The sequence below is a fragment of the Oratosquilla oratoria genome, chromosome 40 (genome assembly GCF_046742065.1).
Source record: "Oratosquilla oratoria isolate Oo_2021 chromosome 40, ASM4674206v1, whole genome shotgun sequence".
NCBI classification, from domain to species: domain Eukaryota; kingdom Metazoa; phylum Arthropoda; class Malacostraca; order Stomatopoda; family Squillidae; genus Oratosquilla; species Oratosquilla oratoria.
This window is the reverse complement of record NC_134816.1, coordinates 38,645,606-38,658,494: the sequence shown is the minus strand read 5'-3', so window position 1 is coordinate 38,658,494 and position 12,889 is coordinate 38,645,606. Positions and strand designations below refer to the sequence as shown.

Sequence of the window (12,889 nt, the reverse complement as noted above, 5' to 3'; positions counted from 1 at the left end):
AGGAACTAGATAAAAGGGAAACAAGTGGGTGACAGTTGTGGGTGTGTGACCTTTATGAAGGGACAACAAATGTACTTTGGATAGGTGTTGAATGGATGATCGATTTGATGAGGACACCCCCTTAAAAGGGGGGGGGGAAGCGTCGTAGTATATATTCATCATACATGTAGGTATTAAAGGATGCTTGCTGGCTGAGCGGGTTAGTGTTGATACCTGAGGTCAAAGTGACGGCAGTTTAAATCCTGCTGTCATTGAGTTATACCAAGGGCATGTGTCGTTAAATTTAACACTACATAATCCTGTTAAGGCAAATCACCACCATTATCATTTATTAAGGCAAATGGCTTGGGGAGTTCGAATACGATTGTTGTTGTTGTCGTTCCCTAGACTGTCTGTCCGAGCAGTCCCGTCTCCCCAAGGAAGGCCACAGCCGAAACTGGGTTTTCCCACAAATCCTTTATAGAGTGTATGTTGTGTTGTTTGCGTGCATGATTGTGTATAATGCAGTCTTCCATTATGTGTTGTATGGTATGGGGTGAAGTGTTACATCCTGGGCAGCTGTTCACAACACGGTCGTCCTGGTAGCTTAGAAGTGCTGGGTGGTGACCGCATCGCAGTCTGGCCAAGTGGACTCCTTTCAGTGTGTTAATGGAGCGGTGAGTGATATGATTATGAATATGTTTCCGGAGGCTGGTATTTGGTGGTTGTGGAGGAAGAGAAGAGAGTATCTGTGCGTAATAAAGGTCTTTGGGTGTAGTTTTAATGTTTCTTGGTGTGTGTGGGTGTTCTGCTATGTAGTGTAGCGGGTGTGATGTGTTTGTGGTGGCTGCAGCAAGTGTTTGTGTGCCTCTCATGTCGAGGTGGTCCTTGACTTTGAGGACTTTTGTTTCATGGTGTAAATGGTCTGTAGGTGTTGTATTTGTGCAGCCTGTAATTGTTTTTAGGGCTTTGTTTTGTATGATTTGAAGGGTGTTGTGGTGTGTCTCACTGAGATTAGGAGCCCATGCAGGACTCGCATAATTCATCACTGAGCGTATGCATTGTTTGTATATTGTTATATTAGTTTCTTTGTTTTGTCCAAATGTTGTTCCAGTGATTGACTTAAGTGCGTTAAGTCTAGGTGTGCATTTGTTTTTTTATGTTTGTGAGGTGTTGTTTGAAAGACATGGATGTATCGTATGTTACACCAAGAATTTTCGGTGTGTTTGTGTGTGGTATTAGAGTGTTGTTGATGTAGAGATGAGGTATGTATTTGTGTTCTTTTGTCCAGTTGGTGAGAAGTGTTGCTGTAGATTTGGTTGGAGCTATTTTGAGTCTGTGATGAACCATGTGTTGAGTGTGTCAAGGTAAGGCTGGATTATTTCTGCAGCTTTGTCTGTGTTACGATGTGTGCATGTGATTGTTATGTCGTCTGCGTAGGAAGAGATTTGTATTTCTGAGTTGTCTGGTGTGGGTAAGTCATGCATGTATAGATTAAATAATGTGGGGGATAGAACCGAGCCCTGTGGTACTCCGTTCTTAATGTTTCTTATGTGCGATGATTGGCCATTATATGACACATGAGCATTCCTGCCTGCCAGATAATTGGCCAGCCATCTTTTGGTGTTATTGTGCAAGTCTGTGTTGAAACAGTTAACAAAAAGATGGCACAAATGATGAGTGGATAAGTTTATGTACCCTGAAGGGAATTTTCTTAGTCTTTACCTTTGCAAGGAGGGAGGGTCATCATGCAAATGAACTGGCTAGTCCAGCCATGGATGTGCTGGATCTTGCTGCACAGATTCTGATTCAGGCAGTAGGTGGGAGACAGGGAAGACTTCATCCACGAGGAGCTAAGGTGAAAGGGAAATATGGGAGTGCAATAGGTGCATGGTTTGGCTGGTTACCTTTCTTATAAGGGGGAAGAAGCCTTTGGTGTATCGAGTACATAGATAGAACTATGTTATATATTTTTTTTTCCCTCCCTCCAGTTGAACGATATGACCCAAAACTAAACAAATGGACTCTGATGCCATCCATGAGTACACGACGAAAACACCTTGGGTGTGCAGTGTATAACAACATGATCTATGCCGTTGGAGGTAGGGACGACTGCACTGAACTCTCCAGTGCAGAGCGTTTCAATCCGCACACCAACCAATGGAGTCCAATCGTTGCAATGACTTCTAGGCGAAGTGGAGTAAGTATTTATGGCACATGAATGTGACATATTAGTATTATAATTTGTCTTGTATTATAGATCATTATGTTTATGCTTCATGATGATGACAAATATTTACAGGTGGGTTTGGCAGTGGTGAATGGCATGCTGTATGCAGTTGGCGGATTCGACGGAGCGACTTACCTGAAAACAATTGAAGTCTACGATCCTGATCAGAACAATTGGCGGCCATGTGGGTCCATGAACTATCGGAGACTGGGAGGCGGTGTCGGAGTTGTCAAAATGCCACACAATGAAGCCCATCTATGGTGAACGTCAAAAAACCCATCCACTTATCTGTCGTTTTATGCCCCTCCCAGAAATGTGATAGAACTCTTATGTTACCACGCGAGTTTGGTAACGATATACACAGAAGAATGCTTTGTTTAGCCAGATGATGTACAGGATCATATAGTCACAATGGATCACCTCTGGATTGACCTCATACCCTTGGCTCCATTGCTAGGCAAGGATGCATGCCAAAGACTTTCGTTGCATAAGAAAAGATGGGTTACATGCTTATAAGAATACCATCTTGGTCCTTTTAATCTGTTGATTGCTGGCATATACAAATGTAAAACTGTGATGGTTACACAAGAAAAAAAATCCAAGGAATGATCACTTCCATTCTTGAATTTGAGTATTCAGGAGTTTTTTCAGTCAAAAATAAATATTTTAACGGACCATTGACCGTACTATTTTACTTTTCTATTACCTAAATTTCTGAATGGAAAAATTCTAGGGAAAAAGAACCATGGCACCAGTGAATTCCCAAACACATGTAAACCTAGTAAGGCCTACATTTTAAACTAATGCTCAAATCTCATAAGATATGAAAAGTTGTGCATAGTATGTTTGAACATTAATACAAATGAAGGACTTGATGTGTACTGATTATTTGCAAACCAATCACAATAATTATGGAACCGATGCTCATACTGGACATCTGTTTCAAGACTGTCCTACTCCTTTGTAGCTGCTGTTGCTGCTCAGAAGGTAGACGTGGTCTTTGTTATATATTGCATAGGTCTTGCCATACCTATTGAAAATTATTTTTTTTTTTTTCCAATACAAGCACTCATAGTGAGCACTTTTTCCCATTGCTGTTGAAATGTATTTTGAATGATTATGAATTCACTACTTAGCTCTGAGTAAGGAAGCAGAGATATTTTTCTACACCTGTTTAGATTGATGCAACTTGACTTTTCTTTGTACATTTCCAAATTGGAAAGTAAATCCATTACTCAAAATATAAGTGGCAATGTATAATTCATCAAGACTGCCTGCTTCAAAGAATTCCTTGCAATTCTTTCCTTATAGTTATAGTGTTTTGTAAATAAGAGTCATTCTATAAAATGCAAATGAATCAGAAAAAGGCAACTTCAGTTTTGTATTCAGTGCAAAGCATAATCATAAAAGCCACTCTCTGAGCTGGTCACAGTTCCTCCTCATCTGACATCTCTCTAGTAATTTCTAAGCAGATGTAGGTTGACATTAGTTCTTTTCCAGCGGACTTAGACTGGCTGGCAGCCTTCAGGTACATTACTTGCTTTTCTGTTGGATGTTACAAAGTCACATATATTGAATGTATTAGATCATGTATGTGTGCAGGCAATGCTTTCAAGTTTTCTTTGTATTATTGTGTAATGGTAAAGCCTATGTTCATATTGTGACATTTTTTTCGTCTTAATAAACATTCCTGTCAATTTTATTTTCTTTGTCCAAATAAGTCTAAGTGATTTTTCAATTACACATTTATTTACCATTCACTTACATTACTTTCGATAACAAACACGAAGCTGGCTAGTTTGGGAACCCTGAAGAAAGAGAATGAATTTGTCTTAGGCAGAGAAACTGAAGGCAAAGGTGTGACCTTCCCGTTGTGATCTGTACAAAAAATGCCTCGAGTGTCATGCTACTCCACCTATTATGCACTGCCCATGAAAAGCTCCTAACCGTGCATCTGAATTTAATACTCAATAGTATCATTTTCCAGTAACGAGAAATACGACTGGATGAAGGATGGCTGTGTCCTTAGAAAAGAACTTCATGCTTACATTCAAGAACAATTAAATTAACCCTTTCTATACTGGATAACTCTTCTTTTGCTTAGATCACTACCTAACTACTCACCTGCATGATACCCCTTCAGTAAGTTCACCTATTCTGATGAACCACTTTTGTGATCAATGACAAGTACCTGTAAAATGGATAGGAGAGAACAGTCTTCCTACCATCCATCCAATACTTGTCAAAACTTCACATCAATTTGCAGATGCAGCCCCCAAGATAGATGATGACACTGTCTCCAGACAGAGTCCAAGATCTCTCAACCAACTTCAACTGCATTTCCTCCCTCTTTTAACATACGGAGAATTGACCACTGGCAATTGCTCCCCTCTCCTCTATGCTGGTAATGTAGGCTGTTCCCACACTAATACAACAGATAACAGTCCAAAGTTGCTTCCCAGAGTTTTTTTGTGGGATGGTCCAAACATCACTGAGCCATTGTGATGCTAATTGGTGGTATTCTTAAAAAAATTTCTTTCCTTATACAAATCCTTGGAAGGGAAAGATTTATATAAGGAAAGATATATTTTTTAAGAATACCACTGCAAGATTACGGTGGCATTCTTAAAACAATTCTTTCCTTAAATAAATCCTTCTCTTCCAAGGATTTATACAATATTTATATAAGGCAAGAACTTTTTTTTAAGAATACCACCTTAAATATTTCCAGTCCGTGAAACTTGAGGCAAAAATCACTATTGTTAACCTCCACATGTATCTTTTACTCCGGCTCCTGCGATACTGTTCATCTCCATGGCAACCCATAGGTGGCAAAGGAGTTGTTGATACTTGGGTGGACTTATTCCATATATTACACATTTCTAAAAGTAATGAAATTTGAAATATTCAAAATACATAGCTGTAAGTGTGTGTGTATTTACCTAGTTTTATCTTATGGGAAGGGGAGCTATGCTTGTGGTGTCCCACCTTTTTATCTCGCAGTGACTAGTTAGGTTGTGTTTGTGTGTGTGTTTGTGTGTTTGTGTGTTTGTGTGTTTGTGTGTGTGTGTGTGTGTGTGTGTGTGATTCACCATGGTCTTGGATCACATGTTTGACTCATGATCAATAGCTATTTCCCTCCTGGAAGAGAGCTCAAAGCTCATATATGACTGATCTATGGTTAATACTATGACCTTACATGCATACAAACCCCCAACTCCCTGCCCATGATATTTGGAGTAACAACCCACAGCGCACCGATACCGAAATTATTCCAGTCCCGGGTAGGATTTGAACTCAGACTGCCATAGTGGCAGCCAGGAATTCTACCACTGCGCCATCAAGTTATGTGTGTGTATTTACCTAGTTGTATCTTATGGGAAGGGGAGCTATGCTCGTGTGTGTCATCTAGCAATTTATGGGATCATCAAACTTGCAATATAAAACTTTTTTTCTTAACATACTTGTTTTGAACTCTAAATGGTTCAATATTGTCAACCACTTTAATGTATACCAGAAAATATATAGTGTGCTGAATTAACAATGACTTAACTCCAACAACAACAACAACTTCTGTATTAAGCATGCAAGTATGCACCACATCCAAAGAAGATACGGTCAATGATTTACCAGCGCTTCTATCCTTGTGGACATTCTCACACCACCATCTTGCATATTTCATCTATTGATTTATTCAGTCAAGGTGTTTATAGTTTGGTTAAAAGTCCTATTGTTTGTAGGAAGTTGTGGAGGAATGGTTGAAGTATGGGTGTTCTCGCCCAAAATTTAGTGGTGTGTGGTTATGGTTTGTGGGAGCAGACGAGAGAATTGTGTAAATTAGTCATTCTAGTAGTACGTGGGGTATTGCATTGGGAGCTCTGCATTGGTAGATGGGAGGCTTGTTTCCAGTCATGTACAAGATATCTCCTGTTCTTAGACAGTTTCAAAGTATCAGTTATGTTGATGCCATGAATATGTACAGGGTGCATGTACTAATCTCATACTTCATGTTCTTGTTTGATGACCTAAGCGAGTCTCCTAAGCACTCATTTTTAATAGAAAATAATCCAGCCTGAACTCCAAATGTTTTGGATTATACTTTAGAAAACTGATGTCAAGCAAACTGCATACATGTACATCTGGTATTTGTGTAATTGTGTGCATGTGTGCACATACCCACATGTATAAACAAGCAAGGAGCTAATTATCACCGATGAACAAACAGCATTATAATTAACAAAGACACCACCATATTTCCAAAACTTTCTGGACTTGCTGACTCAATACAGAAATTATTATTGCCAACAATTCATCAGTACTGCCATCACCTTATTTTGTATTTTGCGTGTTCATACACCTCGCTGAGGGTGAGCTTATGTTAAGGAGTGAGGCTTTCTTTCACTATGGAAATTATGATGTATCAATCAAGTTTTTATAATGTGATGTTTTAGCTGGTAGACATGTCCTACTTTTTTTTAGGAGGGTGGGGAAGAATGACAGAAATATTGATGTTTTGTCACCTAAGATTATGTGAAGTGTGACTATTGTATACAGAAATTTGCTTCTGAAAGTTTTATTTAAGATGTATAATATGAGGACTTTTGTGTTCCAAACACATTATCATATCCCACCCCCCAATCCTCAAGAATAACTTACATCAACCTGCACAATTTTATGCATTTAGTACAATTGTGGAGTACTGAATGTAACAAAAGTATGCAGAATCTTACTGACTGCTTGTGGTAGGTGGCAATTTAATTACTTTCACTGTGCTACTGTGGTAGGAGTACTTGTCAATCAATTGTGTATCTCAATTTGCTGCCCGTTACTAAATTGTTTGAAATTATGCAACATTCTTGAATGAACTGAATTAGGCTTGGATATTTACTCAAAAGGAAAGCACAATTTCAGAGCCATCATTGGCTTTGAGGTCCAAAACACTTATCAAAATTCAGGCAAGGGGAGGTGCCACTGGCATTGTTTCCTTTTAACCATAACAGCACTTTATTCTACCTTTTTTTTTTTTTTTTGTTCTTCACAGCACTTCAACCTTTAACCATACATTTCTGACACCTGTCCCTTCAATTATCGGCTATTCACATGCAACTATCTTGTTTCACATTACAAACTCCCTTGTTTAGGGCTGGCTAGGATGTCTTGCAGAAAGACTGTTTTGTTTGCTGGGGACCATTAACTACAGATTGGATGATGCACCTTGCACCATGACCTGGAATCAAACTCACACATTCAGCCTTTCTCGGTAACTGCCGCATGCATGCACTACCACCGAGCCATTGCAGACCTCTGTCATTATGTACACTTCACCAGTGCTTCCATACTACTGTACATCAAATGTATACATGTGTGCATGGTGTCCGTGTGTGTATTTACCTAGTTTTATTTACCCAGTTGTAATACACAGGATAAGAGCAATGCTCATAGGGTCCCACCTGTGTTTCCATTGGTCAAGTCTGACCTTAAATTGTCCCTTGTTATGCAACTTTCCCATTCCTTCATCCAAACTATTTCATGAATCAATAATTATGCATTTTAATGTAGTAGGCCTACATTTCTCATTTCAACTCGTGGACTTTTTTTTTTTTCTTCTTCCATACCTTATACAGCTAAACTGTGCTATTAGACCACCTTTCTTCACTTTTAATACTGGCAGTTTCAGATTAATTTTTTTCATATAAGCAAAATCTGGAAGTATTGAAGTCGCTACTCTCCAAATTTTTTCTATCTTGTTTATATTGTTCTTGTGGCAACCACACCACACCAATCCAGTCGAGGATGAATCATTTTGTCGATAATTTTTTTTTTTTTATCATGTCTTTGGCCATATAGTGGAATGCTACTCTTCAATAGATTATATTTCCCTAGTGCATTGTGTCCACAGATGTGTGTGGTATCTGCTTGTGTGTTTGTGCAAGGGGACTTGTTTATGTGCATGGTATGTCATCTGTATAAGCATGATTTGCATGCATTTATCTGTATATGTTAAAAAAAAAAATAATAATAATAATAATAAAGGGAGCTATTTTCGTTGGGTTCCATCTTGTTTCTTCCTCCAAATATGATAAGCACTTTTGCATTTGTTTATAGTTTGAACTAACCTATTGCAGGAACTCATGCATCTAAACTGAAAACTGTTTCTTGATGCCATTCAGACATGTTTTCTTTTTTCACTTGTTCCCATGGCCTTGTGACTCTCCCATCCCGAACAAAGTTTTATCTGCTCTCTTTGAAGACCTGATCACTGCAACCACATCACCTCTTTCTCTTCTTTCAATGACGGCAGGCTCAATGCTTTTAATCTCTTTATATCTACATGAACGAAAATTAATTTCATCATTATTGTCTGTAATTTCTCAATCTTGTTTATATGCTTCACTTTATGCAGGAACACTACCACCATCTTGTCATTATAAAGAAATAATTTCTATATTTGCCATTAATAGGCAACCAATACTCCCAAATCTTCAACTTCTTTTGCTTTTGTACATACATATACCAAGGGCTTTTACCACCTTGCAAAGGAGGTTAGCCACAGCCAAAAGGCATAGGATTTTGTAACAAATAATTTTCCTTGAGTATTTCATTGGTCTTTTTTTAGTTTTAACCAACTTCCAATACTTTGCATTTTTTTTTTTTGTATTAAAGTTTTTTCCATGATAGGCTCCATTCACTTATAGTCTAGATTTTAACTTGTATGCTCCCTCATTTTTTATCCTTATCCTGATCTCTTATATTATCTGCATGTTAGTATAGCTTTGTGTGTGTGTGTATTTATCTAATTGTAGTATACAGGATAGGAACAACGATTGTTAAGTCCTGTCTCCTATTCACTAATTTTCTAACAAACCTTGACTCGAATTCATGTCCAGTTCCAACTTAATCTCTATTCTTGATTTTCAATTGTCATATTTAGATTTGAACTCAAATCTAAATATGACTGTGTCTGTCTCTGTGTGTGTGTGTGTGTGTGTGTGTGTGTGTGTGTGTGTGTGTGTGTGTGTGTGTGTGTGTGTGTGTGTGTGTGTCTGTGTGTGTGTGTGTTTTTACAAGTAAATGTATTTTCTAAGGTACATTTGTACATTTTCAGTGCATGTTACTACTGAAGAGTTCTTCATAGGCATTAACTAATTTTGACTTCCCTAAAAACCTTCTACGTTCCCAGTTGTTACAGACGGCAGCATTAGGGCTGCAAGACTCATTTCAATGTTTCAGTTCCCAACTACATTCCACTCCCATATCCTGCACTGCTGTAAACAATATATCAACAAACAAATCTGGCTTGAGACTGGAGCTCCCATAAACCTAGTGCAAAATCATCTTTTGGCAGCTTTGTTAGGTTTTCACACATCATATTTGTTTTGCTTCAAACATTTTTATATGTATATATGAAAAAAAGAAGTAGAAATAAAAAAAAAAGTAAACAAACAAAATAATATAAATAATTTCATATATTGGTACTATATTGACATCCCCCAGAAAAGTGATACTACAATCTGCATAAACCACAACAATGCACAGGTTTTCGACACATAGCCATTTCCATCCTTCTTATACACCTGATATGCAATAAACATGATGGAATATGAACAGACAACTAACAAATTGAGTACAAGGCTTACCCCACTAACTTTATTTTGCCAAGGAAAGTATCCAAAACATGTACAAGGTTAGCATGGAATGTGTAATACCCCGGTGGCACAGGGAGGAAAAAATAAAATAAAAATAAAATAAAAATAAAAATAAAAAAAGATTACTCAATGTCCAAGTGTTGCATGGATATTCAGGGATATTGACACCCTAAAGACAACATCTGGCCTTCAAGTTCCTTCATAGGGTGTGGAGGTTGTCGCAAACACCGTAAACGACAGACGTCCACATTCACGAATATCCTTGAGGAACAGCTGAAGTCACAAGCACCCTGGTGGCAAAAGGACACAAGAAAAGCACACGTGCAGTGCGACAGACATCCTAGTGACTCGCGAACACAAGAGACATGTATATTCTAGTGAGGTTACCAGGAACACAAAAACCCTTGAGACATAGGAACACCAGTAGTCGAGATGTCCTTTTGACACGAGAGACACTTGAGAGTGTGAACACCCTTGTGACACGAGGACGTCAAAATATGAAAACCCTCGTGACATCAAGAACTACCACCCTGGCGACGTGGACGTCAAGGATGAAGAAATCCGGGCCCTCTTCGAGACAAGAGCAGCAGAGAGTTTTGGGTGCTATGTACACTACATCGAGACGAAGCACACGACCTGTTGGTTCATGTCATACCCAGGCTTACATTGGCAATACAAGGTACACTTGGAAAATAGCCGTTCTTCTGTGATATATCTAAATCCTCAATGAGTACTTTCCTTTTAGCTATATACAATTGAGAAGACTTTAGTCACAGATGCATTATGGAAAAATAGGTCGACCCTTCAGTGTGATGACACGGACTTGTTCTCGCTACTTGGGGAAGCAATTCAGGGCAACCAAGGGTTGCTGGAAGGAGGTCTTGCTAGTTTCGAGACAAGGCATCCTCTCCAGGCAAATTTGCCCCTCAGCTACACAAATTTGCTACAACTTGACCTATGATGTGCGTCATCATACTGAGAGGGTCCGTAAAAGTTGAATGATTGGGTTCCTTCATGCGGAGCATAAAGGCACCACGGGAGTTTAGTCTGGTCAGGTCTCCTACCACATCAGTCATTCTAAAGACTATAGTGTAGGAAAAGCGAAATAATTAACTTGTGCAAATGAAATGAAAAGGTAACTTTGTAAGTTAGTACAAATAATCCAATTGGTGCATCCCAATGGCAAGAGGTAAAAAATAAATAAATAAATAAATAAAAAAAATCAAGTATTAATATGTGTGTGTGTATGTATATATATATGTGCGTGTGTGCATGTGTATACATACACACATATACATATATAGATATAGATACTGACTTTACTTCATACAGACAACTTTCTAATGCACCTTACCAGGATTAATTGTACTAACTAATAATACCCCTATGAAGAAAATGAATTTTCTTATATTCTTTGTCGCTGGAGGTCTAATCTCAGCCAAATAGTCAACAGTATTATGAGGGATTCGAGAAATGTCCTCTTCTAGATCCTATCCACCAGTCCTGTGGCACAAAACCGAAGTTACAGTAACTTAACAATGTGTTGTACATAATTCATGTCTAGTTGTCATGTTGCACACAACAAATATAATAACCTCTTTGCAATGCATAGCTACAACAGAAATTCCTAGTGCAGAAGGATGGCTGGTCATCTGTCACATATTGGATGCAAAAGAAACCTTTAAGCTGGTAAACCTCAAACTTGTAAAAAAGATGAAGAGGTGGAGGAAGAGGGGAAGGAGGAGCAAAAGAGTAAAAAAAAAAAAAAAGAAAAAAAAGAAAAAAAAAAAAGCTATACTAATAAGAAATTTGATATGGGAAAAAAAAAAAAAAAAAAAAAAAAAAAAATGGTGGAAAAAATAAAACTATGAAGTAATAACAATCATCGCAATCGTATCAGCAGTGCGGCGGCATCCATTCCTGATTATGGAGCTAATGAAGTCGTCGCCCTTTGTATGACAATTTCAAATGTCAACTCTCCACGAACAAGCAGCAACCAAGCGGATGAAATATTTGACTGTTATAATGAAATGAGCTCTAATTTACGTACAATTCATCTGTGAGCCAAGACATTTGACATTAACATATATAACTATATATTGTGTGACTTGCATAATCCTACCAACTGCCCTACTCAACCTATCAGAATTTTGTCTATGTTTCTTGCTTCATATTTATCACTTAACAACTAATCAAAATGACCTACTGTGTATCCGTACAATGATTAAGATAGTCAGGCTTTCACACATTCACAAAACACGCCATCTCACACTTAGAGGAATGGAACAAGGACTTACATTTGTTCTACTAACTTCTTAATCAATATCAACAATATTTGTATCTATTTATTCTCACAAGAAACAGCAGGTGTACCGTTATCAACTCATTTGAAGGTTCCTGACAAATGTTTGGAAATGGTTTCCATACGTACCAATTGGCTTGAAGTAAACGTATACCTTCTAAGTGAGTGAAGGATTACTTTAACCAAACATGACTGGTTGCCATCACAGCTTAGTTACTGGTTATCAATCTATTTACGACAAACCAATGCAGGCTGCAGGCTAGAGGATATACAGCATATGATGCATGTTGACTGTACAGCTGCTATATTATTTAAACTATCTTCATTATTAAACAAATACATCATATACAATTTGTCTTCCTTGGATCTGCCTTAACTATCGACACTGCCCAATTTCTTCTTGGCCCAGGGCGGTTACACAAACACCCTTTCCGACACTGGTACAGCCCGGGGAAGGCGATAACTCTTGCATACCATTTATCATCAAATCGAACCTTGGTGCTTTCGGAGTTGGTCATGGCTGTCTTTCTCATGGCCACTTACGAAGATTCTTCTTGCCACACACAAAACATCCACGAACTACTCACAACACATTACAGGTGAATGAATAAGTCACCAAAACACAAGGCTGCAGCTTGAAGGATCATCATGTCTTTAGAATTGTTCACTTAATAAGTCACACAGTATTTTGGAAGTGGTGTCCTTGCTTGAACGAATTGTTAACCTGTACAT

General features: G+C 38.2%; 2 protein-coding genes across 4 annotated transcripts in view; one reads left to right on the top strand and one right to left on the bottom strand.

Annotated features, from left to right (window-relative positions):
• The window catches only part of dbo (Kelch-like protein diablo), a 25,495-nt gene extending 15,515 nt beyond the window's left edge, over positions 1–9,980 (top strand). The window contains exons 11-12 of the mRNA XM_076177538.1: positions 1,971–2,179; positions 2,282–9,980. Coding sequence (XP_076033653.1) covers positions 1,971–2,179; positions 2,282–2,473 — 401 coding nt within the window. The 3' untranslated portion in view covers positions 2,474–9,980. The remainder of the gene's footprint in view (positions 1–1,970; positions 2,180–2,281) is intronic.
• AP-2alpha (adaptor protein complex 2, subunit alpha) overlaps positions 3,250–12,889 on the bottom strand; it is a 40,321-nt gene continuing 30,681 nt past the window's right edge. For all 3 annotated transcript variants that reach the window (XM_076177535.1, XM_076177537.1, XM_076177536.1), the window contains one exon: positions 3,250–12,889. In XM_076177535.1, coding sequence (XP_076033650.1) covers positions 12,812–12,889 — 78 coding nt within the window. In that variant the 3' untranslated portion in view covers positions 3,250–12,811.